General features: G+C 46.6%; 1 protein-coding gene and 1 long non-coding RNA gene across 2 annotated transcripts in view; one reads left to right on the top strand and one right to left on the bottom strand.

Annotated features, from left to right (window-relative positions):
- The window catches only part of LOC149916304 (uncharacterized), a 36145-nt gene extending 13772 nt beyond the window's left edge, over positions 1-22373 (top strand). Inside the window, exons 2-3 of the long non-coding RNA XR_016470486.1 lie at positions 17261-17381; positions 18924-22373. This is a non-coding gene — a long non-coding RNA (uncharacterized LOC149916304). The remainder of the gene's footprint in view (positions 1-17260; positions 17382-18923) is intronic.
- PLEKHO2 (pleckstrin homology domain containing O2) lies at positions 757-27143 on the bottom strand. The gene is made up of 6 exons (XM_031587810.2): positions 26958-27143; positions 23378-23530; positions 16626-16742; positions 9528-9632; positions 7141-7239; positions 757-4657 (listed from the first exon to the last, which is right to left on the bottom strand). The coding sequence occupies exons 1-6, from the start codon at positions 26964-26966 to the stop codon at positions 3422-3424; spliced, it is 1719 nt and encodes a 572-aa protein (XP_031443670.2). The 5' UTR covers positions 26967-27143; the 3' UTR covers positions 757-3421.
- Positions 27144-27969: the final 826 nt, after the last annotated feature.

Below are 27969 nucleotides of genomic sequence, written 5' to 3'. Positions count from 1 at the left end.
ATTTATTGCCAAATCTCAAAGCTCTTTACAAGGAGGAGACAAAGTGCCGCCTTTCTGCTGGATGCAGTGGCTGCTTTTGAGATAGCCATCCACATTTACTTGCTTGCAAGCTCACTTCCTTCCTGTCACAGATGTAACCTAGTGGCACAGCCTGAAACACAGAATTGCACCCCAACACTTCATGCCCACAGGGCTTCTAGGCACTAGAAAGAAATCTTAGTGTAGTCAAAAATTAGAAGTGTACTTTTAAGGGGAGGGGAAAAAAGTGCATGATGTACACTGACCAAAGGAGTTGCTGCAGGACTTCAGAGCAAAGACTGAATGGAGCAGGATCCAGTCTCTGACTGTGACCAGCACTGCCATTTGCAGAGGAGCAAGAAGCACTCCAGAAGGCAGCTACAGGGTAATTCACCCTCCTGCTTTAGGGAGAGCCCAGCTTAGAACCAGAATGAGGAGAACAAGTGTGAACACTGCAGAAGCAATATGATGTTGTTTCTGATAAAGTCTGGGTGAATCAGGCTTATGGCCAAGCTATTTATTTTAGGATGAAACTGCTAACGCTATGAGCAAAAGTAGTTAAAAACAAAACATCTCTAACATAATGTTTTCAGCAGTAGAGTTACTGGGTGCTATGGAGATTCCATCTAGTAAGTTCTGTTAGTACAGTAAAAACAGTAATTAGCTGCAGCCTGTAAAATGATTTAACATGCCCATTTTGTTACAAATAGAGGTTTGTTCTATTAAGATTTCTACGGATTGGTATTCAGTAAAATGTCAGACATTTATTCATTAGAATATTCAGTATTATATAAAAATATACAGTAAATATAAGCACATCCTGTAGGTTTGGCTGTAACAGTTAAGGATGTCTCAGTATCTTCATCAGTACTTTGCCAGATGGGTATCCACAGAACACACTGCCACAAGAAACACCTGTGAGAGCAAAAGCATTTGTATATATATTGGGGGGGTGGAGCTGTTGGAATGGAAAGCAATTTCCATTCTCATGGGCTTTCAGTTCCAGGCTTTGATTTGTCCATCCTGGAGTTTACGACTGGTTTCAACCTTGGGATCTGAACCTGTACCAAGAGATTGCTGTGGTTTGTGTGTCTTCTTGGTAGTGTGAACTTCTTTTCCGCATCTACTTTATCACTTATTACAAAACTGCATCCCTCAAATGCCTGCCTGCTCTCTGAAGCTGATGTCCCTCGACTTCCAGTGCGCACAGGGTTCTGACAGCTCACATTCATACCACACAGTGTTCGGTAAACAAAAGTGCACATGCAGAAAAATACATTTAGATAGCAGATAGGCACTGAATATTTTCTGTATTATTAGCCCTTGTCCTAAGAATATTTGAAAGCAAAACCCACAGTTCACATTCAGTCTACAGCAGCAAATTACACAGACCCAGATTTTATTCCGGGCTGCGTGCCTGGCAGTGGGCTTAGGACATAGGAATTTTTTTGTCTCACAGCAAAGCTTTTGTGGCACCTGAGCCCTGAGTGTTTGACCATGTAGAACCTCTCATGTGAGAGAATGACAAGTGATTTTCCATGCACTGTCTACAGCTCAAGAGAGGGGGATAGACCACCATGGCTGCTTTAATCAAAAGAGGCTCTGGGTAACGAAAAACGGGACATTTGGAAGACCAAAGGTGATATTTCTATGCTGAGACACATGAGCCCATTGGCAAGGCTAAGAAGAGATGAATACAAAGCTTTACTGAGCTGCTGCAAAGGGAAGAGTTTGCAGCCCACTGCAGCTTTGCGGAACCTGGGAAATTATACAAAGAAAATGGAAGAAGTGGAAATGGGGGAGTGGAGTGCAGTGCTCACAAATGAGAGAAAAGAGCTAAAGTAGCATGTCACTCCTTAAAACCAGTCAGGGAAGATTGTCATTTTCTGTGCTTCCAGAGCCTGCCTTAAGCAAAGGAGAAGCCCTTCATGGTGTCATATGATTCCCCTGAGAGCAAATACTGTAGAGAATAGGTGAGGGGACCCAGCTCAGGTACAGTGCTATGCAGTAGCAGCACAGACGTGATTTTATCACAATGTTAATCACTAGAGACCCTGGGAACTGGGGCTGCTTTCAGCAGGTGGGTCGGGAAGCTGTGGGAATTGTGCCAGAGCCTTTTGCAATGCCTTCTTCAGACCCTTCTGCAGCAATGTATTTTTATTTTAATATACTTAAGCCACAGGGACCAGCCCCAAAGTTGCGCACACAAAATGCCTTTCCCTCCATACTCCAATTATTCCAGACATTTGTGCCAAACTGTGGCTCTCAGGCTGGCCAGAACACAGCAGGTAGAAACATGTTAAATAGGAAGGGGGATCCCATCCAGACTGGCTGCCTGATGTGCATGTTCCTGTCAGTTAACATCCCACAGCAGAGAGCCAATGGCTAAGGGAACGCATGTCCTTAGAATATGAGCTTCTTACGGACAGGCTGCCCCAGGCCATCTTCTGGGCACAAGCTCTCCAAACATCTGGCTAATTGTTCCCAACCCTAATGGCATTCAGAGTTATAGGATGCATATGGTCCTTACAAAGAAACATGTTGTGATGCTACAACACATTTCTTCAAAAGCCAAGGGTAACCTGCTTTGCATCGTTGCCTCAGTTTCTATATTAATGGAACAGAAACAATTAATATTTGCCTGGCAGTGATGCATTGAGACTTGCATTCACTTACACAGTGCTTAGCACACCTACAGCTCTGCCCAGCTGGACTCAGAAGAGTGCCTTCGTACAGATGTGCTAGATCTGAGGACACTTCTTGTAGGCAGGAGCTGGCCAGTTTTGCTCACCTCTGTGTAAGGTCACTTTTTAAATGTGAATGTCGTTTTATGAGCATCTTCAGAGAAGTTGAAGCCATTTATCCTTACATTCCTAGATGTCACCAAGCCAGGTGCTCCAGGAAGTCTTGCCAACAAATGTATAAACAAAGTAAAGTTTTCTCTGACTACATTTATCTTTAAATGAATTAAATGGGAAGACTAGATATGTGCCAGTGTAATCTGGTATCTGCTTGTAAATACAGATAGACAGGGGCATTTGCTAGAATAACCATTCTGCTTCTTTCAAAAATTGAACTTGGTTTGACTATCAGAAATTGTTAAGGCCTGATCCATTCATTCGAAAGGACTTTGGATCAAGTCCATAAAGACTGTTCACATTTTCAAACTGTTCAGTGTCTTGTAACTTTCTGCTGTGCTAAAAGGATCTGAGCTGGACTGGTATGTATGTACAGCGTGAAGAAAGAGAGAGAGGCTATAACTGAAAGCTCAATTCTGTTCCATAAACATGGTGCATGCACAGCAAAACACCACCTTTTGAGCACTGGCCTAGCAATAGTACAAATCATAAATGGCAAAAGTTTAGCTTTGAATTCTGAAAAAGAAGTCTCTTTGAAGAGTGTGTCAGGGAGCACTTCTCCTATAAAGAGTCACTAGATCTTTTTGCTTTTCTTTCTGTTTCTGTGTTGCTTCTTTTTTCAGTTCTCCAAGGCTTTTAATTTCTTGCAAGACTTGTGTAGCTTGCCGAAGTTGTTCTACAGCCTCATTGAGTAATGTCTCTGCCACCACCGGGGGTCCATTGCCCTCCTGGGCCTGCTCCAACCCTTCCCGTAAAACCTTCTGCAGAAGTTTTTCTGCCTTCTCCCGTTCATTAGCAACTTTCTCCTCCATTTTAGCTAAGCAGTAATGGGAATCCTCAGTAAGACCTCGGCGTGGAAGTGCTCTCTGTGTACTTTTGGAATCAGACAACAAGTCTCCCAGAGAAGAACTGCGAAGTTTCAGAGCTGAAGGGGTTTCTACAGATATTTTTTTCTCAATAGTTCCTTTTACGCTTTCATGGCCTGACTCTGTAGCTAGGGAACTCTCTCTCTGTTCTGCTGAAGTTTGCTGTTCCGTCTCAGTTGAGGTTCTCCCATTTCCTTCTTCAGTTTCAGCTGCTTGGGATGCTGACTCTGCTGCTTCACCAGCTTCAATGCCATTCACCGGGGACTTGGAACTGCCAGACCTCAGTTCTTCCAAACCGCCAGCTTCCAGATCACTGTGGCTGGAGTTCATAGTGGCTATCATTTTTTCTGATAGAACCTTAGGAGGAGGAAGAGGAGGCTTTGCAACATCTGAGGTAGCAATTGCAGCAAGGCTGTCTTTGCCACTATCTTCTGATAATTCCAAGTCTTTTGCATTTTTAGGCTCAAGGACTGGTTGGTCCCAAGCAACTTTTAGTTTTTCTGGCATGCTCTTAGGAAGAGGAATTGGAGCTTTTGCTGTGCCCTTGTTGCTGATCTCAACAAGCTGATCTCTGTTCTCCTCATCTGGTGCACTGGATTCTTCCACATTCTCCTCTCTGCTTACACAATCCTCTTCCCTGGCATTTGCAGTGTCCTTTGATGCTAAGCCTTCCTTAAGCTTCTTGTTTGGAGGCAACGGAGGAGACATTTTATGTTCCTGATCAGGAACACTGTTCTCTGCATCATGGTTTTCTTTTGTGCCAGAAGGTTTTGTGGGTGGCATAGGTGGCTTTGGAGTTTCTTTCTGAGGTGGCGGATTGTCATTTTCATTGACAGTGGAGTCAAAGTTTGGTGGTCCATTGTCTACTATATCCAGATCTAGTCGCAGGATACCATCTGATGTAGACTTGGCAGCCTAAAACATAAGAGAGAACTTTATCAATTTCTATTCCATCAATCCCCTGCTCAATCCTTTAACTTCAAGGAATTGCTATGGATACAGTGGTACAAACACTTGCAGCATACAACTTTAGCTGTAAGGAGAAGGTGAGGGATTACTGTTTTGCACATCCAACCCCTATTTATACTCACATCTGTCGAAACTGCCAGGAGAATCTGACTGATAACAAAAACGGCGCTCTTAAGAGCAGCTGCTTCTGCAGTTCAAGAGCAATTCACAGAGCTTGTGCTGCTTCTATGCAGCATCACCCTGTAATACCCCCTCACAGCAGTAGCATTTATTTAGTAAGTGAAAGCCAATGAAATCTGCAATGCCCAAATTTAATGAGCTGTGATAAACCAAAACATTTTACCTGACAAAGAAGAAAATAGATCAAGTCATGTACCATACAGCAAATGTTGAGTGCATCAAATGAAGATCTCCTATCCCTCTGCCTAGCCCACTTTTTCTACAGACCAACATGCTCTGTGAATGCTATGGGTGGTTTTGCTGCTGAATTATTTCCTGCCTGATGGTGCAGCAGCTTGCACAAGAATAACAAACCCAAGAGCCACAAGCAGTCAAAAATTAGGACCAAAGCATAGAATTTATTTTAATACTTTCTTTGAGCAGAGCATCTCAAAACCTGCTCCACACTCTTATTTCTGTTTTCTTGTCGATGTTAAGCAGTCAGCTCTGACTGATTTGAGTTCTTCACCCTGTAGTAGCTGGATCCCTCTACCCCCCTCATTTACTGTGTGCTTACCCAAAGCACTGCTGCTTTCTGCTTTTGGAACTGAAGAATTTTCCATGTGACCATATAAAACAACTTGTCAGCATACACTGAGATTGCTTGGCCAGAGGTTCTATTGTAACACCATTGCCTTCTCACTCTCTCTCAGCCTGATGCCATTGCTGCCATGCTGGGGCAGCTAAAACTAGCTGGTTACACCTCCTGCAAACCACAGGCTGCCTGCAAACTTCTCTAGCAGGGGGATATCCTAAAAAGGGTGGATGTGGTAAACACACTGCAGGATGTGAGCTTAGTGCACTGGACGGAGAGATGCAGTGACAGTTCCTGTGTGAGGGAACCCAATGCTGCACCAAACTGCAACTAGAGCCAGAGTCCTGCAGTGCAGAGTTTAGGTAAAGTTTCTCTTGCCTTTCCAGCCCTTAACAGAGAGAGAGAGACAGGCATGCTGCATCCTGGCTGCTCCGTCCTGACCCGTCCTTACCTGGCCTGCTTTGGCACTGAAAATATTCATTCATCCCATTTCTCTCACAATGCTGCAGCCAGCAACTCTCATTCTCATCTTTCTGCAGGCTCTATTCTCTCTCCTTGTTACTGCTTTTGAATTTGGAAGCCAGTTTTTCTCAAATTTGGCTGAAAGTGAGAGCACTTACAGATATTTATGTTTGAGGTATCTCATGAAAATAGGGAGCTGAAGGGCAGAGAGGGCTTATCAGTGCCTAGGGAAAGGCATCCTGCTTTGCTGAACCCATTTTACGCATCAGAGGATCCACACTTCATTACTTCTGCAGCTTCTGTCATGTTTTGCTCTGTTGTTTTCTGAAGGGATGGATGGGAACCTGTGATTCATTCCTATGCATACCTCCAGAAGACACACTCTCCCTCCATTTCTATGCAAAGTGAAAAATCTTGGGGCATCTCATTTCCTGCTCTAGGGCCATCTGAGTGCTGTGCAGACACATATGTCAGAGTCTAGGAAGTCTGAAGAAAGAAGGTTTGATTTAGAAACGTTCGGTGGTTTAGATTAATGTTCTGCTAAAATATCAATCTGTCTGTGGAAGCTTTTTCATAAATCACAGGAATCAAGCATTCATAAGAACCTCTCCCACTGAAATGAGCTGCAGGTTTATTTTGCAGTGTTATTTCTTTCCCTTTTTTTTTTTAAGTGACAGATCCAGAAAATCGGTTAAGGGTAGACAGGCTAGTCTATAAAACTGCCTGGGAAAATAATGTATTCTGTTTCAGAGCTAAGGAAGGATTTGTAAACCTGAAAGCTTGTCTGTTTTTTCCAGTTAGTTTAATAAGAAATACAGCTTTTCCCCACAGACCGTGCAGTTCTTGTATCTTTACACCACTGTGGCTACAAAATCATCACTTCTTTGCAAATAAATATAGCAGCTTCGGTCTCTTCTGATTAAAATGAAACTATAAAGGCTCTCACCAGACAGCGAAGCAGCTCATGAGTTATGGGAAGCTAAATATATTGTAACACGTCGCAGCAGCTACAGATCTATGGGTTAACTTGGAGATTAGTTAAAGAGGTGGGGGCACTGTGTTTCCCAGGGGAAGCCATTTCCCTCGTGAGCTTTCTCTGGGTGTCTGCACCTGGGTTTTCCTGAGGGTTTGCCTGTAGCTGGAAAGAGCAGTGTGCTGGGGTACAGCTGGTCCCAGCTGGGGGGGTGGCTCTGTCCCCATGGGATGTACCTACCTCCTTGAGGTGGCTTCTTGTGGGTGGCCTGCGACCATGGGCCACTTTCACTCTGTCCCGAGTTACATGGTCCAAGGAAAGGCTCTCATCTACTTTCACCTTTAGAAGGAAGGGAAACAGAAAAGGAAGAAGGTCGTTACTTTCTCACAATCCATCTATAATATTCTCACTGTCACGCATGAAGGGATACAGCATTTGGATCCAGGGAAGGTTTTTGAATATTTTCCCTTAGTTCCAGCTTGCCTGAAAAGTCCTGTGTGTATGTGATGGATATTTAAGGTATCTTTAGCGCATGTTTATCTAAAAGCGTATGTTTATCTAAAAGGCACTCTACATCAAAGCACCCAAACCTCAGAGGTCTGCAATCACTAGCCTCCCCTCTACTGAATGGGCAGGTAAGAGAAGGACACAGGAGGGCTTTGTTGTCCCCACCGCAGCCTGAGCTCCAAAACTGCTGTTGCCATCTTAGAGGTGAAAGCCCATTAATAACTGTGACCTGACGGTGAACTGTATCAGCAGTTCTTCGTAATAGACCTTCCCTTGTACAGCTCTAATGGCTGCAGGAAGCTGAATAGAAGGTGTGAGCAGTGACCTGGATTAATTGCAACCGTAGCTGAATTAACAAATTTATTTCCTGGAATCAGAGGAGAAATCCACTGCCTCCCACGTGTGAGCAGGGAGGAATCACAGAACGGTTAAGGTTGGAAGGGACCTCTGGAGGTCACCTGCTCTAAACTGCCCATCAAGCAGGACCACCTAGAGCTCCTCTGAAGATCTTCAAGGAGATTTCCGAGGAAGAAGACTCCATAGCTTCTCTGGGCAGTCTAATAGGCTGAAGAAAAGTAAATCCAAGCCAGTTGAGGGCCTGACCCATTAGCTTGTGCCTAGCCTGTGCAGAAACATTTTAAATCTGAAATCTGATCTTTAGCGGAATGAACAAGAATTAAAGTCTAGCTCTGTCCTGGATCCTCATCAAGAGCACTGTCTCCAGGCGAAGGGGGAGGGAGGTGACCCCAGACCTCACCACACCATGCTGGGGAGGGGGCTGTGGGCTTTGCTGGTCACTGCCCTGCTACTGCAGGCAGCTCTCAGTCTGTGTCAATGGCTCCAGCAAGGGCTGAGCAGCATTGTGTTAGAGGACATCGCATCTCCTACCCGCTGTAACGTGAGAGCAGACCTGGCTGCTCAGCTCATTGCTGCTCTGCTTTGTAATGCCTTCTCAAGCTGCACACAGCTGCTCCCTGTAATTACACATGCTGCTCCCTCCTTGGTCCAAGGGCTCCAGGTACCATTAAAAACCTGATGTGGGATGTGATTTGCCTAGGTGAAAAAGGAGCATGTTCCAGTCTCTCGTCCAGCTTTTGCCCTGTCCTGAATAAAAGCAAAGCCTAAGCTCTCAGAGTTTGCATTCTCGAGCACCGCCAAAAGAACTTAGCTGTTTTCTCATAACTTTTACTCACTGCTTTGGTTTCCTTTGCTAAACAGATCTTGTTGATTTCTTAGTCTCCTAGTTAATCCTGCCTAATTCTTCATGTCATTCCTGTAATCGATGGTTTTGTGCACTTCCTTTCAGTTACAAAAACAACTAAAGAATACATACTGCTCTTTCAGTTTAATTAGAGAATGATTACAAGGTAACCAGGATCAGGGCAAAGTTAGTCAGGCTTGAGAATGTGCAGTTTTCATCCTTGCCTCTGCACACCAGAATGAGTGGGGAACTGGGGTGTGCTGGGGCCAGTGGAGAGAAAGGCAGGGAGAGTGCATGGGCTGAGAAACCTTAGAGTAACTTTCCACTGGACTTCTCTCCAGCCTGAAGCAAGAATAGCTGGTGGACTGAGTCACTGCAGATTTTTCCAGTCTTGAAGACTGTCCTAACCAAATACCTCAATTTCCAGGCTGTTTGGTGCTGGGCATCATGACAGTGTGGGGAAGACAAGTCCTTACAGATGCAGCCAGTCGCATCCTCCAGGACAGGGGAACACCATGTCACCAAAAGCCACTGATCAGACCATCTCCCACTGACTTTGGTGAGCTCTAGTGTGCCGTGGGTCTCTCAGTGAGATGTTAGCTCTTGCAGCACTGACGATGTCTCTGTACCGTCTACTTATCCTACTGTGTCTGCTTCTAACCCTACCAGAAAGGGTTAGAAAACACCTCTTTACATGATCTAGCCTCCTGGGCTGGGAACTGGAGGCACTAAAAACTCCTAGGATGCAACTTGGCCTGCCTTGCATCCAGCTGTGAATGGGCTTTCTTTCCTTTGGCAGTGCCTGGCATTCAGGAAGGACAGGGAGCCTGGGGTCTCAGACAAGTTCTGTTGCTAGCTAAATAAGCAATGAATGAGAACTGACACAGAAGTACATGAGTTTGAAAACAGCATCTCTTACCTCATCAAATATTTTGTTTTTGCCTCTATTGATGCCCTCATTCAGGGCTTTTATCCACGATTCCTTTTCTTCCAAAGTTGCAGCTTGAAATTTGATATCATGAACCTGCAAGAGCAGAGAGAGAATTGCCTAAGCATTATTTGTCAAGAACAGAGAGGCAGCATTCTGCATTCTGTATATCCCTTCAGTTTTTATATAACATCCAGTTCCAGTCTGTGTTTAAAGTACAGATTCCTTTGCACTTTGGCAAGTACTTCCCTTCACAGCTCCTGTGAACAGAATTTTGTTATGCTGAGCTGTTTGCTGCTGTCGTTCTATTTTTGCAATTAGCAATTAAAGTAGTAAGTAAGTTATGAGCTTCTTATTTCTGTAAAATCTATGGATTAGCTCTTATAGCAGCAGAAAGTTGTTTGTACAGTGAATGGTCAAACTGCATGCAGCAAATCAGACTGAGAGTCCAAGTTGTTTTGTGGCAGTTCAGATGCTATCAGCTACTTTATGTCCAACTTCACCACAGGCTGCAAGTAGGAAACCCACATGCCATAGCTTCTGCCTTCCTCCCTGTTCCTGTGGCTCTGCAGAACAGAGCCAATACAGGAATCAGGACTCTGACCTTGGCTGCACCAACCCTGCTTCAACTGCACACAGACACGATGTGGCTAAGAGCAGTGTAAATGAAAAAATTAACAATATCTTTTTCTGCTTGCAAATGAAAAAAATAAAAGCGGATTCTACAGATGTACATTTTCTGGGGTCTGAGCAGCTGTCCTAAGAATACAGAACAATCTTAGGCCATAGAAGAGACAGCTGGTAAAAAAGCACAGGACAAAAATGAGGACGGGAGCAATGGATCGTATGGCTGTCCCTCCATTCAACCAGCTCTGCCTTCCTCCAGAGTCATCCCAGAGCTGTGCTCAATGTTTTAATCTCTAATTGACCACAGCAGGAACGATGCTATTTATTTTTCTGCTGTGTGCTATTGTGTAGTTTTGCCCCAAAGTACACTTCAGGTGAGAAAAATACCATCTTCATATTACAGGTTACTGTATGGCAGACTAGCTTGGATCCACATAGCTCCACTGAATCCAAATAGCTGCAATCTGCACTGTACAGACACAGATAAATGCTCTCGTGCTAAAGAACATCATGAAAGCTACAAAATCAAGCACTCAAAAAAACTGAACAATCCCAAAGTTGCCTAGGCAATCTTAACCCAGCCACTACACAAGTTCATCATGTGTCTATCCCTAATGACAGAGGTGGAGCTTCCTACTGAGCTATCTCATGGTGTGTTGTATGGGTCAATATTGATGGCACTGTGCTGCAGCCTTGCCCTGAAGACAGAATTACCAATTCCACTGATGATCTCTTCTTCACTGCTTATCACTACAATATCTGAGGGCTTCACAAATTACTTTTCAGAACAATTATCCACATCTTACATATGGGGAGGTGAGTTACATAGAGTCTTACCTAAACCACATACTAATAGAGTCTCAGTTAAAATATTTTTTTTCCAGGTATTTAACATCCTACAGCCATTTGTACTGCCTTCAAGACCAGCTGCAGTCTCAGCCTTTTTGTAAATCAGGCCCCACATTCTGAAATCACAACAGGGTCAGAACATCCAGGCTATACAAAATGAGGGTGACAAAGCTAGTGCTCTTAGCAGCTTCCTGTTTTGTTTATGGTACAATGAGGCAGCAACTGTTTGGGGTTTCAGCAACTTCTGAAATCTTACATCCCTATACTCTAGGCCTCCCAGTAGGGATGCTCTCCTGACCCCTACAGTACCATTAAAAATTCCGTACATCTAAAGCCTGATCTCCATACGCTCACTCTGGCTATTTAGTTAGGAACCTACTGCCCTTCCTTTCTGCATTTATTGCTTGCTGCAGTGCCAAGGTTTTATAGCTGCACACCACAGCAACAAAGTTCAAGACCCTTGTAACCAGCATAGCCAGCACGGAGGTAAGAAGCATTTTTGGGAGGGTGTATTTGTTCAATTAGTTTGCACATAAGGTGATGGGGCCAAATGTCTTCTTAAGAGCCCAGAGAAGAGGCTAGGGCCTGAACCACAGCACTCTGGAAAAATGGTTCTTTGTCTGGGGCGCAGAGGGATCACACTAACCAGGGAATCTAAAGAAGGCAAGGCTCTAAAACATTGAGACAGCCAGGTTTTGTTTTAGCCCAAGCAGGCCTGTTTTTGTGTGTGCTTGAAAACTTTTTTGTTTGGAAATGATTTCACCCCAAAGTTTTGTGATTACAGAAGCATCTGAGAAAGCTCTACTTGTGAGCAGCTGTGCTGTTGCACTGCCTGGCAAAGACCTGGCATCCTGCACCAGGGTTTAGAAACGTAAATGGTGTTCAAGGGAAGGATTCCTGTCTTACTTCAAGCTTCCTCTTCTAATGCCACTTCCTGTGCCTTATTCTCTGCCCAGGACAAAAGCCGCTGACCTCCCAGAGCTGGGACTGTGACAAAGTGCTGCTGTCAGCTCGCGACTGCGCAGCAGGGCAGAGTGAGGGCCCTGGGGAATTGCTGGTCATTACTGAGAAGCTGAGGTGTCCCTCCGGCATGCCCTATTTAATGCTGACCAACTGCTGCAGCCACCGATCACAGACCAAGTGGACAGCAGGGGGAGGGGAAAACGTGGGGAGATGCTCCAAAGGCAGCAGCAAAGAGCCACTGCACTCAGTTTCCTTTCTACAATAACATTTTTTTCCTTTTTAGCATAATATCCACAGATAGTAAGGAAAAATCAGGCTGCTGGAGCTCTGAGACTGGCACTTGGGATGCTGCCATACAGAGCCTCATTGTTTCCTTGCAGTGCACTGCTTGTCTGCCTCCCTCTGTAGCTCATGTCCTCCACCACAGGCACTGGGGTGAGAAGGTTTGCCCATATTGGGATGGAAGCTTGCTATAAAGCTGAGGAAATAGAGGAACAAGCCACAGTTGTTGTTCTCAGTTCTGCTTGCCACTGTGGTTCTGTAGACTAGAGTGAGATAAGGAACAAATTAATTTACTTTGTCCTTATTTTTATTCATCTAAGTATTCAGATATCAGAGGACACACAGCTTTAGGCAGGGTCTGATCTCCAGCAGCAATTTTAGGTAGAGAGTCAGTGATACCAAGCCTAAAGCCAGAGGGCAGGAAGCAGGGCAGCCCATCTGCCTTCCTACCTGCTAAGCCAGCTGAGACTGAGTCATGACATAAACAACTGCCTGGTGTGCCAGGAAAAGCTGTCACGACTGAACCTAATGTGATAGTGACCACTGTGAGCCATGAATACAGTGTACGCAATTTACTGTAAGTGAGTTCAGAGCACAGCGCAGCCAGTCAGTTCCTGCTGAATCACTGGCTGCATGTCATGCAATAAAAGAGGCTCCCACTCTGGTCACTGCCCGTGACGACAGTGAGCACATCTCTCTGACTGCCCTGTGTCTTCTCAGACATCAGTCTTCTGCAAGCAGAGACAGCCTCGTGGCTATGCTGACCCCATTATCCAGGGCCACCTCTAAGTGATTTATCTGACAAGTCTGGGGAACCAAAAAGCTGCAGTTTATGACATTTACCAATACAAGCTCTTTGTTGAGCTCTTCTGCTTGATGTTACCAATCTGTCAAGAGGTGAGTGACAGGAATCTGCGTATTCTCAGCCATTTCAGTGCAAAGCTTCAGCTGCTGGCAGGAGTAGGCTAAACTGGACTGTGAACTGCTTGTGTTCTGCTGGCTGAGGTGTGGGAACAGATTCTCCTCTGCTGGCTTTTGTCACTGGATGGTCACCTCCAGCAGATGCCAGAGCACAGCTGGGTCAGTAACTACCCAGGGTGCAGCAGAGGATATCTGCCAGATGTGAGGTCATCTCCTGAATCTGGGTCCTCGTCAGGTTGGATCACAGAGGAAAAAGTGGAAGCAAGGGGACAATCAATTAGAGGATTCTTGTTGGGTGTTTTTTTTTTTACAGCTGAACCAAGAGCTGCCTCTTCCTTGGGAATAATGCAGCATCTCTGCCACGTTCAGCCTGGGCAGACTCCTGGAGCAGACCCCTCAGAGCACAAGCAAATGTGCTCCACTGGGATCTCTGTCAGCTTCCCAGCTTGGGCCCCTGCTGAAGGGAGCCACAGGTACCTCCAAAGTTGACCGAAGGGAAAAAAAAAAAACGTACTGAAAATTTCCACAAGTGCTGGGGCAGGACATGTGGGAAGCTGCAGCACTTGCTGGTCCCATACTGCCACCCTCTTACTTCCCATTCTTCATCCTGGTAGCTGAAGGCTTTCAAACCTGATGAATACCAGACTTGTACCAATCTCTGGAGTCTCTAGGCAGCTTACACGAGAAGACATGGTTTATGCTGCTCTTTGCATCATGAGTACGTTTAAGGTCTCCAAGCCAAGGTTGCTGCCCCTTCTTATAAATTCTCTGCTCAGCTCTCTCTGTTCAGCAATTTTCATTTAATTAGTGTGACTGGCGTGAAGCATTTGAGATTTCTAAGCAGAATGGGTCTTCTGCACACTTCCAACTTCCTTTGCTGAAGAACCAAAGCACTGGGGACAGCACTTTGTTTCAGTTCCACACAAGGAAGCTGTCCAGCGCAGGCGTGTGACACGCTCATATTGTGGCTTCACAAAAGTGTTATCTTGTGACCTGGGCTAGCAAAATCTGGGGTATTGCCATCAAAGAGCAGTGCTTAGCAAGGCAACTTACTTATTTGGGTGCAACTGTAGCCACAGAGCTGTTTTAACTGATGGATTCACTGTGAGCGGAGCTACACTGAGCTCACAGTTCCTTCAGACTCTGGGAAGGGTCTGAACAGTTTCTGTTTTATTGTTTGCTCTTTCCAAGTGTCCTTTGCTCTTCAGAAACATCCCATCAAGTATTTAAACCTGGATTCCCCCAAAGTTAAACTTGGATCCCTGCTTTCTACAGTGACATTTCTATTTGCACGCTGGAATAGAAATGGCCTTTCCTGGCCATTTTTCTGCATTCTCCAGTGCTGTGCTCAGGATAAGGGGCAAAGAAAACTAGCGAAACATAGAAGGGGCTTGGCGAGGCACTTCACAGGGTGACTTTAAGCTGTAGTGCAAGCTGCAGATGGCAGCTAGTCTCCCAAAAGGAAAATGTTGAGCAGATATCTATTGCCACAGCTGCAATTCCAAAACAGAAGAAGGACAGTTGTGTACGTTGGCCTCCTAATTGAAGTTTGTTCTAACATCTGCAAAAGCATGTTGCGTGTCAACACCCTCACCAGACTCCCAGCCAAAAGGAGGGTGGGAGGGGAGCTACGAACAGGGAACTTTTCATTTATAAAAGCCTTCCCTTTTACCAAAAGAGCCTTATGAAAAGTGGCCGCTATCTAGGTTTCCATTTAATCATTGGCATGAGAACCAGGGAAGCTGTAAACTTGCCAGGATGCCAAAAGGATGAAGTTTCCCTTTTAGTGCAGAATTTGGGCATATCTTTCTTCTAGCAAGAAACAAAAGGTTTAGGAACACATCCCACACTCTTTGTTGATTCATGCAGAAATATACAGCTATTATACACTTTGCCTATGTAATATACTTGCAAATAATTATTAATTCCTACTGTGCCTCCATCTCTGCTCACACACGCTATTATTTGCCTCCCTGGGAGTAGGTGTGCACACACAAGGTAGCCAGAAGCATCCAGCAGGGGCAGTTGTTGTGGTCCCGTCTCCCTCTAGAAAATGCACCAAGCCTGCCAAGGTTAGGCATTTTTGATCTAAAATTGACATGATTTGTGATTAATGAAGTTACAAAACAAACATTAAACCTCCAGCCAAACTGGAGAGACTCACTGCTCTGTATCCAGTGCTGAGCAGGAGCTCTCTAGCAGAGGGCTCAAATTCCAGGCTACCATAACCTTGGTGTGTTGCGCTTAATATCACTTTTCTTCCTGACACAGACTGGGCCTACTTGCAAAACAAACATCATTCCCCTTCTCTCTCCACCCCAACCCCAGTCCAAGTGAATGCTTTGGGGCACGGGGACTATCCTTGTTTTGTTGTTGTGAATGAAGTTTAGCACAAAGATGCTCTGAACTCAGCTGGGGTCTTGAGGCACCGTTATACAAATAAACACGAAGTGAATGAAGTGAAAGAATAAGCAGCAATGACAGCAAGGACTAAACAGTCTCCATTTATTCAAACAAAATGGAGATGAGGAAATGCATGCAAGCTGATATTTTTGGCTGTTCATATTCTTATGGAAATTAATATGTTTTTCGTCCCATAACAACCTCTCGGATCTGCGTGGAAAAATTTAGTAAGATCTTTTAAGCCAATAAAATCACATTGAAATTAGAATGTAAGTCAAAGTGAGTTATTTAAGAGCAACAACAGAAACATCTTAGCCCAGAAAGATGCTGATACACTGTCAGCAGCAATGAAGAAAATCTTCCCAAGTGTGTGCAGTGATGATGAACATATATTGGCCTATATATAAGATAAAAGTGCTTCCTTGCATACAGTTGTGCTCAGGTGGATATAGAACTCCTTTGCAACATCAGCCTGGTTATTAAGTTCTGTGTACAACTTAGGTGCACAGCCACCTAAGGTTGCAGAGTTTCATTAAATCTCCAAAATAGATCTTCTTCTAGGAACTGTTTGGCTGCAAGAAACTTTGCAGTTACTTTGCAGTTACTTGGAGATTCTCATATGAGCATGTCCAAGGATAGGAACCGTCCCAGTACATGGATTGGGATCACTGACTGCACTGGAACTTTGGCAAAGCTACAGCACGCACAGCTGAGGCAGGGATACTTCCTCACTCAGGACACACTGAACAGCAGGGTAGGGTCTCACACCACTGCTCAAGGAGTACTGGGAGAAAGAAAATGATAAAGCAGGAAAATATCAAGAGGAAAATGTTCTTGTAAATCGAGTACAAGGAAGATCCTTTTCCCAACACAAGAATAAAGTCTACAGGACAGTAATGTTTGTCTCTGTACATCCTAGACCATTCACAAACGTAGGCAATTTCTCCTAACTGCCAAACAAGTGAATTTCAGAGCTTTTTGTCTGCTGCCTGGGGACTCATTTTGAAGTTAGCAGAATTGAGGGTGAAGAGAAAGCAATCCTACCTTCTTACCCGGGGAGCGGATTAAAATGAAACGGTTTTTCTTTTTTAGTAGTGCACGTAGTTCCTGGCACTTGTCATAACTCTCCAGTTCCACTGTTTCTATGCATTTCTGTTCATCCTGCAGAGAGGGAATGAAACATTATTATGAATAGGAGTCACTGAAATCAATCACATACCATCAACCTCTGCATGTGTTCCCTTTGCATCTGTCTAAAAGCTCTTCTGCCTTAAAAATAAATCTGCATGCAGACAGCAAGCCCCCACAGATCAGGTTGGTATCTCACACTCAAGAAAGCATGAAGGTCTCTAAGCTATGGGCTGATTTGTGGCTACTGGTTCTCAGTAGCTGAGCAAATAACACAGTGTGGACAAGAATATCAGCCTTTTCCATGTCTGGTGGCTCCTTCCAAGGATCCATAGTCAGATGCAAGGTTAAGAAGGATTTTGCCAAGCTACAGGCTGGAACTGTCCTGCCAGTCCTGCTGCATGGATTCTTGTTGATCTATCCGACAAGTAACACACCACACTTTCATAAGGTTTCCTGACATGATCTCAAAGCCCCTCCAAGTTCCCATGTAGCCTGGCAAAATCACCTTCTTCCTGCAGTGAAGCCAATGTTATTCTGCTTTTTCACAGGGAAGAAGAATGGAGCAGGCATCACAACTGCTGAGCCCTGCAGGAAGCCAGTGGTGGATGTGGGCTGAGCTGAGCCCTGCCGGCACGCTAAGCCAGGCAGCCTGGCCATCCTGTGAGCAAGGTTGGTGGCAGCCACGTGTGACTGTGACATACTTCTCTCACAGCCATGCTCTGAGCTGTCAGAATGCCTAGGACTGGAAACGCAGCCCCATACAGCCAGCACAACTGTCGGGGCCAAGGTCTCATTGGGGAATATTTATCTCTGGTGTATCTGCACTGATGACTGCAGGCCGTGAACTTGGCTCATTTCTCCCAATAACATAACTAAAATTCCACACGTGGTACATGGCTCAGTTCAGCTGCAGAGCACCATCCCTAATAGGAATTGCAGCGTAGCGCCAGGCAGATAATATTATTCATGTCTCAGAAAAGACCAAAACTCCCTTTTGCTACATATTACATAAATAAGCAGTGAGAATTGCCAAGCAGTTCTTGCCAATAAAGTGCTTTAGTCAGCCTGCCTCGTGAAACTCTCTGTTACCATCCTAAATTAAAACCTCCAGCCACGACCGTCCCCAGGTCTGACTCTGCTCATATTTGTAGTCTTATGAGTTTGTATTTAGCAATTCTGTAGCAGCAAGGGGGTGTGGGGTGAGGAAATGTGTCGTAGCCAGGAAGTTACTGCGTGGCTGGAGGCAGGGAATGGAGAGTTCAGAGGGAAGTGGGCTGCGGGGAATTTCCTTCGCTTACCACTTGACATTTAAGTCACTGTGCAGAGCCCAGGCTGCATTCAGTTTTTTTTTAATCCTCTGATCTGGAGATGGGGGCACAGCAGGGCCAATGTGAGGATGCAGAGCAAGTTCTAAGCCACAGAGGGCTGTCTGGATCTAATTTAGGTTTATTATTGTTATGGCATTACTGTTTATTTCGTTTAACACTGAGTAGGTGAATGTGACCAGAGAACTGGGAAGAAGTATATTAGGAGGAGGAGATTAATCTGCCCAAACCTAAAACCTCACAGATAAAATCCTGCTGACATTACTGAGCCCTTTAAAGGCTCCTGCTGCCTGGTTTTGCAATGTCACTGCAAAAACTGGAAATAATAACCCCTCAGCAGCCAACAAATCAGAGAGAAGGGTGAGGTCAATGATACATGCCTAGGGGACGGTGATCTCATCCTGGCCTTGGGTAGGTGACCACCCACATCTCAGTACTGCCACACGACTGTTGTGGTCACCACCTCCTATGGGAAAGTTTGCTGAGCTTGGGGTATAAATGTAGGTGACTTGGCTGGACACTGATGAGAGATCTGCACAGAGTCCCCTGGCAACCCTACACATCCTTGGAGAGCAGCTCTGCCTCCAGCAGAGCACAGTGGCTCTGTGCCACCACCCTTGTCCACGCCTTCCTGCTTGCCTCTTGAACAGGAAACTTCTCTCAGATCCTGTGCAAGCCATCTTCCTTATCCTAAGAACTGCCATGGGCAGTGATGAAGCTGGAGGACAAAGAGGACACTGCAGGTTGAGCAGCTCTGCTATGCTGTCTTTTGACTTTCAGCTGCCCCTTTTCCCCTGGGAGGCTTTGGGATAAAGGCAGAGAGAATAGGGACATGCAGGGTCCTGCCTCCCAAGGGCAGTGATTTGATTTTGCTCCTTCATCTCAGAGACTTGGAGCTTCTCAAGTTATCCTCTTCAAGGAAGGCAGGGAAAAGAGCAGCCAGAGAAAAAAGAAAACCCCATGTATGAGGTAAGGGAAAAGACTGAAGTTCAGGCAGTAACAAAATGGGATTTGTGTCTCTGTTTTATCCTTGGCAAGTGGCCAGCCCCTCTGTGTGCCTACCTGGTCACAAAGAAATCTTTTATGCCTCTTCTGCATGACTCAGATAAAGACCAAAGGGCCTGACCCTCCCAAAAGTCTCCAGGTCCCTCCAACCTCCTGGGACCTGAAGAATGCTCAGCATCAGGCAGAGACAAGATTGCCATCAGAGCCCTGCCCCTACAAACTGGTGTCAGACACAAGCTCCTGCTGCATTTTGCCTGTAGTATCCCAAGGAAGTGAAAACCTTTTCTACTGCACTAAGACACAAAGGCTGGATTGAGCGGCCTGAATCCCCTCGCCCCCCCACTCAGTAGTCTCTCCTCCCAGCAAAGCATGATGCTGCATCTGCTGCCCATCTCCACGCCTCTCCCATGGCTACAGACATGCCCAGGGAACAGGGAATTCCCTTGAGGCTTTCTTCCCTCTATAGATTTTAGTGCTTGTTTTTTAAATTGCTTTTGTATTTGCAGTAAGGGACAATCGATAAGACACTTAAAATCCTGGTACAGAAAATCCTACACTCATGATTTAATGCAGAAAAACAATACCATTAGCTGTTCATGGAACACACACATGCTACTTAAACATGTATGTGTTTGTAAGCATTTCAATGCCAGGCCCTGCGGGAGAACATTACTAAATACCTGTACATATTAATGCCTATGCTTAACCAAGGAATCATCATACTTGGCAAAGCTAGAATTTTCTGAATGAAATGTTGATAAAAAGGGAAAATAGAACAGATAAAATTTTTACTTATCTGAAAATAAAATTTCCAACAAAGACTGCATCACCAATACATACTAATGGTCTGTGAGCCTCCATTCTCTGTACAATGCCTGGAATGCTTGAAATAAGAATCCTCTTTTCCATCTGAGGATGTCAAAGCATAGTGATAAATCACATTTGGATATACATTGCTACCACTTTACCAGTGCAGAAGTGCAGACATCAGCTGCACTGCTGAGGTCACACAGGAAGCCAAAGGCCTCGTGGAACCTCTGCTCCCTAGAAGACATCTTGCTCGGTACATTTTTGCCCTGTCATATAGCACACTTAAAAAAAAAAAAAAAAAAAAGAAAGAAAAGAAAAGAAAGAAAGAATCAAAAAAAGAGGAAAAAAGTTAAAATCAAAAAGACTGACTCTCTCTAATCCATGGAGTGATGGCATGGATTTGTTTGGCCTCTTTGCACAGGACTGCTTGTTCTGCAGATGCCCTCTGTAGTTCTGTGGGCTTAGTTTTTATTCCAGCAAGAATATGCAGAGACAGTAAATATCACTACAAAATGACCTGCCTATTTGGTTCTTTTTGGGCTTGTGTACAATATGCCTGTCACTGAGATGCATCAGTAATTTCCTTGGGATCTGAATGCCACAGAGCTGTATGTATTTGCATAGGTGCATCTCTCCTGACATTTGAGTATGTAATAAGTGCCTTATACATACATCTTTCTGAACTGAGTCTTTATACTGATATTGATATAAATCGAGGTTTATATCAGGGTGCACCTGCAGGGCCCTGTAGATGGAGCCTCATCTGATAACAAGGAATACATTGCATCAGCTGGATGAAACCTGCAGCGCAGAGATGCACAGCTTTCACCCACCATCTGCTGCAAGTAATACAATAGCCATTTGCAATTTGCCTTCAGGAGGTAGCTATGCTTTAAAACAGATGAACAGATGCAATATAGGGAACCTGCTTCCAAGGTAGGTCAGAGGCACATTCCAGGAGATTTCTATTGATGATGCTAAAATACAGTGTTTGTGTTACGCTTAGGCTGTACTTAAAATGTTATTGCCAGCATCTTTTGTTGGCCTTCTCTGCTGTTATTCTGCACATACAAACTTCAGAGACAAGTGCAGCTGCCAGCCCTGTGCAATTGCATAAACAAGTGTGCCTGCATATGGAACAACTGCTGTAGGCAATGTTAACACCTCTTCAGGAAGGGCTCCAACACACCAGGGACTGATAAAAGGACAGCATGTCCAAGTCACCAGCTCATTTCATGGAAATCGGATGGGTTTCAATAAGCAGACTCTCAACTTGCCCTCGGACATGGAAGCTGGGGCCTCCCTCCCACATAACTACTTTGGTCTAACTTAGCTTGTATTTCTGTTAGCCAATATTTTATCTCCTTGCTTTTTGAGGGCTGTTAACCTCCTGTTCAGCAAGCACTGAATAATCCCATTTAAAAATCTCTCTTCTTAAGAGCCAAAAAATGCAGATCGAGATAAGGAAATAGAAGCCACCAGAGCATGCTGCACCACAGACTCTCCTTTGACACTGGGCAAGTCACTTCTCATCTCAGAAACTTCCCCAGTTGTGAGACAGAGACAGCAACACTGCCCTAACTCACGCTACTGGAAGATAAATACAGTAATAAACATGAACTACAATTCTGCAGTAACAGGACCCCTCCTGAGTACAGAAAATTGCCATTTCCTTCGGTTTCCTTGTTGTAAGTCTGCACAATCACATGCTATCCTATTGTGCTACCAGATAATTTTGTAGCAATTTCCTCTCCTGAGATATCTGACTTCACTATAAGCTAGTTTTAATAGCCTATAGATATTAACATGATCCCTTATTTACAATAATGGGGCCTTGTAGCTACTGCAGCTTACAGATGCAATTTATTACAGGATGTTACCACAATCCGCAGGCTACCAGAAAACATTATGTCTGGTTGTTACAAATGCCATTTTCCTTGTTGAGATAGTAAAATAACTCCTTAAACGATCAGGATTTTTCCTTCTTCTGAATGTCTGTGAAAATTAATCTTACTTTAAAAGCTTCCTTTTCCCTTGTGGTAATAAGAACTTTCATGTATCTTGTTTTTAAAGGCATGCTCTTTTAAAAAAAACATCAACAACAACAAAAAAAACATGTCATGTTTATAGATTTGAATCTGTTTGTTCCTGTAGCTTCAGCTGGAATCAACAGGTGTCTGGGGCACTCGGATGTGATCTGCAGACAGCCAGCAGTTTGCAGGACAGGCTGTATCTCTGCAGAAGAACTGCAGGTCTCCACACCCCCACCACTCTGCCTGCCTTCCAAGCTCCTCGTTACCTGACCTGACTTCTCATTTCGGTATTCTTGCACTCTTCATGACATTTCAAAACCAAGAACAAACACCTCCTGAAAGCCTTGGGATGTGGGGAGAGCAGAAGGTAATATCATTTAACCCAAAGTGCTCATAACAAGTCTTCCATATTAGGCAATACTATGTTCTTAGAAAAGAGAACCAAACTCTTTTGTCAGTCCTGTTGTTCCTGAAACCATCACAGCAGTGCAACTGCTGACGTGTTTCCCCATTCCTGTTCCCTTGACATGTTGCACAGAAACTGGACGTGCTTTTGTCTTCTAGCGTCCTGATGCCCGTGAATGCCCCAGTCCTCTTGTGCCAGGTGCCACACAAGCACACATACCAGCAGGGCTTAGCCTCAGCTGCCCCTGTCTCAGACCCCTCCAGCTGAGCTTATGTGATCTGCCCACTAATTTATTACACTGGGGACCTCTGAGGACAATCTTACTCTTACAGCCCTTTCAGCCCAACAACAGAGCACCAGACTCAGGGATATTCCACTTTTCATTCTTCTCGCATAAAGATACAGAGCAGATTTGGCTTGGCTCTTACTTATTCCTCATTGGATTAGAAACAGCTCTAAATGAAACTATGAACTTAAGGCATTCCACTTATCTAGGGAAGTTCAGGAAAAGGCTCCCAGGGGTCCTTCTCTTAGCACTAGCTTGCTCAACCAACAGGAAGTGATGAGCCAAACCCAAACTGTGTCTTTGTTTAAGGATAAATCAAGCACTCACAACCTCATCCTGTGCCCATCGCTAAACAAGACCCTGCACAGCCTGGCAGGCAGCGGCTCCAGCTGCTTGTGGGTGCTCAACAGCTGCAGGGCTGCCAGTCGTGCCCTCCAGCAGCAGGTGGGCAGTCAGGCTGCTACAATGCAGTTTTAGCCTTTAAATGCCAAAAACTGTGAGCACATATCCTGCTTCCACCCGAAGTCTTACCCTGTTCACCTTCTCACAGGATGTCCTGCCCTCGTTTTCTTTCTTTTTTTTTTTTTTAACAATGGTACTGTCAAAATATTTACTAGCTGAATTATTTATGGTATATAATATACTCTAAAATGCAGCAGCTGTCTCTTCTTCATTTAACCTCTCTGAAAGTATCTACAGAAGTCCTTCTGAAAGGAATGGGCTGGAAAGAGGAGTGAAAATCAAAGGACTATGTCATCAAGGACTTGATCCTGTCCAAGGGGGTTAAGCTGTGAGCATACCTCATCCTCGTAAACCACGAGCTGTGTTTTCCGCAGCTGGACGTAGCGATCCTTCCACAGTCCCAGGAGGCCTCCACTGCTTTTCTTTATCCAGCCAAATTTCTCTGCACTGGGAGCAGGCTTTGGTTTCTCCGAGACCTCCTCCTTTGTATCCTGCAGGACCACCAAGAAAAGCAGAAGGGAGAAGTTAAGTTGAGAGCACCGTCCATCCATTTAATGACAGTCGTTGGAAAAGCCTGCCCAGCAAAGACCACAGCACCCACCATGTGCAGTCCCTCCCCAGCAGCTCACAGGGAGAAAGGCTGGGACCAGACTGGCATATTCCAGAGAACACTTCTGCAAGGGAGAAGAGAGCTCAGGCAGCTCCTGCCTCACAGCCCAGACCTCTGAACAGGGCTGGGGAGTGGGCATGGACCCTGAGGCTGCTACTGCCCTGCATGCAGAATGCAGCACGGCTGCTGCCCTAAGCCTTTCCCAGGAGCAAGCAGAGCCAAATCCCCTTAGAAAAACACCTCAACGAACTCGTGACCCTTAAGAGGAGGCCAACCCCAAATCCTCCAAGCCCTTCCCAGAACCACACTGTTACCCCAGATTTGGCTTTTCTCCCGGGACACAGGACCTGTTGTTGCCTGTAATGGCACTAAGCATAATTTTCACAAAACAAAGGATTCATGACCAAGGCAGAGTCCCAAGCATCCTCAAATGGCTCTGGCTAGCTGCTGATAGGGAAAAATCAAATCAAAACAAATCAGAACGTCTGTAGCTCAAACATCATGTTTCCTACCATGAGGAAATCCCATGTGCATCACAAGGAGTCAGAGCCAGACACTCCCGTGGCCAGAAGGGAGTGGGGATAGGACAAGTGAGTACAGACAGGTTCCAAAAATCCAGAGGAAAGCCTTACTAACAGATCTGTTTTCATGAACCAGACTCCCAGCAAACACACCCTTGGATAGTATTCGGGTGAGCTGTTCCTTAAAGATAGAACTTGCACCCATAATGAGAAGCAAAACAGATTAAATTCACTGTGTACAAACGTTTATTCCAGCCTCCAGCAAGGTCAGGAAGAGGCTCGATGTCTGAAACACAACCAGACTTCCTCAGGTAAAGGTAAATCACACAGAAATGGCCACCAGCCCCAGTGCACTTTGCAGAATGAAGCTGTTTCATGGTGCTGTGCCGTGTTTGACAGGCCCCACGACAGGATGGCAGCACACCAACAACTCTTCCGGGAAATGAGGAGGACTGTGGTTTTTTTAAGCTTGACTTTTTAGCTTGCCAGGAAGTTGCAGTCAGTTGCGATTTGCTCCTTCAGCAAACATCAACCGCTGCACCAATACAGACCTGTCGGTGCATCATCCCTTTTGATGTCATGCTTGGGTAACTGGGCATGGGCTTTGACCTCCCACCTAGCAGTTCTGCTTGGACGTGGCTGCTCCAACACTGACTCCTCACCTGTCTCCCTGTTACTCCCAAATGGGTTGGAGTTTTCTGCTCTGCAGATCAATTTTTATTTTTTCTCTCGACGGCAGAATGGCTGCCTGAAAACACACAGCAAATCTGCCTGTTCATGGCCTCTTTGCTCTGCAGTGTGAAAACCCTCTCCTCTGTGGTTTTACAGTAAAAGTACTCACTATAAAGTTGCAGCACTTCACATCTACTGCTGAAAAAGCAACCCACCCTCGTCACCGCTTTGGTTGGAGGTAATTCTCATGCTTGCACTCCTGCAATCTCACAGCATTCACCAGCTCCCTGACATCTCGGGACAATCTCTTTTCTCCACCCCATCAGGATTTCCACTTCTGGGCAAATCGTCCCTGTCTGTGCCTGAAGCCTGGCTGCTCACCCCCTCTGTTTGTAGCAGGAGTGATGTTTTGATCCACACACAGGGCAGAACACATGCATGGGATGCTCTCCCAACCACGTGGTGCTTCCCATGGTGCTGGCATCCCATGCCTCTGGCTTGTGCAGCCCCTCGATCTGTCAGCAAGGGGAGGTTTGCCAGGGCAGAGCACTGGGAGCAGGACTCAGTGTCCGCTCCATGCTCGCAGCCTGTGATTCCATGACTAAAATTGGAGGGCAGCACAAAGAGATGATTTGTTGTTGTTAATTCAGCTTTCTGTGGGTATTTCTTCTGCTGGAGGCAAGAAATACTAAGATAGCCATTCCAGGATATTCCCAGGCTGGATCTGTGCCTGATGCTAGTGTAAATCCATGGGAATAAACCCACTGACATCAGCCAAGAGAGCCAGCATAACCAAGGGAAGAACTGAGTTATTCTGTCATTGCCCAAACCAGCGGTGCTGGTCCCACAGCTGGCACAAGTCATTGGTGCGATTTATAGCATGTTGGCATTGAAAGTGCAGCACGAGTTGGACTCTCCTTTACCTTCATGTTTTACAGCTCAGCAGATATGTCAAATTAGGGACGTGGGATAGCTTTTCATTTAACAATTAGGCAGTTATTTCTGCCTTCCTTCCCCTGAGTTTAGGGGCCCACAAAACCACATACTTTTTGTGTCTTCTGACAACAGCAGAAGCCAACAGTCGGACTGCGGCGGTGCTTTCACAAGTTGCGCACACTGCACAGGAGCATTTTACTTGGCAAGCAAGTGGTGCAATGGTCCATCCCATACTACAGCATGGATGCATCTCCAGATGCATCTCCAGTTGCGTTCCCAGACCTCAGCTCCTTTCCTACCCCTCCACGTTCACTCCTGACATGTTGTTGGCACTTCACATCTGCATGATGCAGGAGCAATACCAGACACCGCACACATGGATGTGAGACCCGGGAAGCTGCACCGGTGCCCGCTGCCAGGAGGACTCATTTGTGGCTAATGACGGGCGCACAGCCCCCAGCCCGGCAGCGCCCGCTGTGTGCAGCCGCCAGCTGGAAGCACTTTTGTCTTACGGATTAATTTCATGGATGCCGGCGGATAATGACAACTTTCAGTCCCTACCACGCTGGGCTGCCTTTTGGTCTCCCCGCTGTCGTGGCTCTTTTGGAAGAAGCCCTTATTTTCACCACAACATTTGGGGAGTTAAGCACGGGGAGAGCAAGCCAAGCTCCCACTGCTGCATGTCCCGGAGCCCGCAGCCTGCCCTGCCGCACCTTCCTCGTGCATCAGCAGCAAAATCTCGTCGGGTGGAAGGGAAAAAGGAATAATCGGGTGAGCAGACGCGCGGAGGAGAGGACCTGCTCATCGTGCCAACAAATCTGTGGCATCAGGGGGCCGTGAAAAGCTCCACGTGCAGAAGCACGACAGCCTTCTCCAGAAGAGGAGGAGGAGAAGGAGGAGGAGGAGAAGGACGGCCGCTGCCAGGCACCCGGCCAGCACCCAGCTCGCGCCCGTTGGAAGCACAGCACGCAGCAGGACGTAGCGCGGGGTGCCCTGAGCGGCGTGACACCGGGAGCGGCCCCGCTCTGCTCGCCCTCCCGCAGCACCCCAACTCAGCAGCAAGTTGCACAAGCCGCGGGGCTGGGGATGCTGCGGCAGCAACAGAGGGACCCCCCCGACCTGGGACCGGTCGCTACGCCCCTCCCTGGGGCTGAGTCCCTAACGCGTCCCGGTACTCACTTGCTCCATGGTCAGGACCGGCCGCTGCTCCTCGCCGCCCGTTCAGGGGCTCCGCCGCCGCCGGCGTCCCGCAGCCGGGCGGGGGGACATGCCGGGCCGGGCCGTGCTCTGCCTCCGCACCAACTTCACGCCGAGGAGCGGCAGCACCGGCCGAGCGGCAGCGCCGGGTTTCCGGCAGCTCCGAAGCTGCGAGCGCGGCCCCAGGGAGGCGGGGATCCCCCTCCTCCGGCCCCGGCCCCGCCGCCGCCTCGCCTGGCCCGGCCCCCGCCTGGCCCAGCCCCGGCTCCGCAGCTCCGTGAGGCCGCGCCCGCGGTGGGAGTGGGGTGGGAGACGTCGGGATGGAGGGACCGGAGTCGGTCAGGGGAATGGGACGTGGTTCTGGGGTCACATAGAGTGCAAGGGCTCAAGGGAAAGGATGCGTGGAATGGGGCAGGGTCTGCAGGATGTTATATGGACCACAGGGATGGGACAAGGTCTCGAGAGTGGTACATGGACCAGAGAGATGGGACAGGGTCTAGAGAATGGGACATACACCATAGGGGTAGGACAGGATCTGGAGAGTGGGACATGGACCGTGGAGGTGGGACAAGGTCTGCAAGGTGGGAAATGTGCCGTGGAGGTGGGACGTGGACCATAGGGGTGAGACAGAGTACCCAGTGGTGGGATGTGAACCTGGAGCCCCTGGTCTGGGGCAAAGAACTGTGATGTCGAATAGGTCAGGCTGAGTCCCCAGCGTTCAGGCCACGCTCCCGTGCAGGGATGGGACCCCTGGAAGTGGTCACTCATGAGGGTCAGGCAGGGTGCAGGTTAGAGCAGCAATGCCCCGGGAGCAGCAGGATGGGGTGCAGAGTGCAGAGTGATGCCCAGTCAGGTACCGTCTGCGCCTTGAGCTTTTCAAAGCCCTGGTGCACATCCTGGGGCTCTGTGGACTGGCACCGTTCCTTGGAGCAGTGCTGGCTCCTGGCAGCACAATGTCCTCAGGACGATGGGTTTTGGCAGTGCCCAAGGGAAA

This window comes from Phasianus colchicus, chromosome 12 (assembly GCF_987193195.1).
Source record: "Phasianus colchicus chromosome 12, bPhaCol1.hap1.1, whole genome shotgun sequence".
Lineage (NCBI taxonomy): Eukaryota > Metazoa > Chordata > Aves > Galliformes > Phasianidae > Phasianus > Phasianus colchicus.
This window is presented reverse-complemented; position numbering and strand designations above follow the sequence as displayed.

What these genes read in the sequence shown, in the direction of transcription:
- PLEKHO2 (XM_031587810.2), bottom strand. An exon ending in TCGTGGTTTACGAGGATGAG is followed by an intron (nt 16,743 to 23,377) that starts GTATGCTCACAG and finishes CCCTCTCTGCAG; the next exon opens with GATGAACAGAAATGCATAGA. An exon ending in AAAACAAAATATTTGATGAG is followed by an intron (nt 7,240 to 9,527) that starts GTAAGAGATGCT and finishes TTCCTTCTAAAG; the next exon opens with GTGAAAGTAGATGAGAGCCT.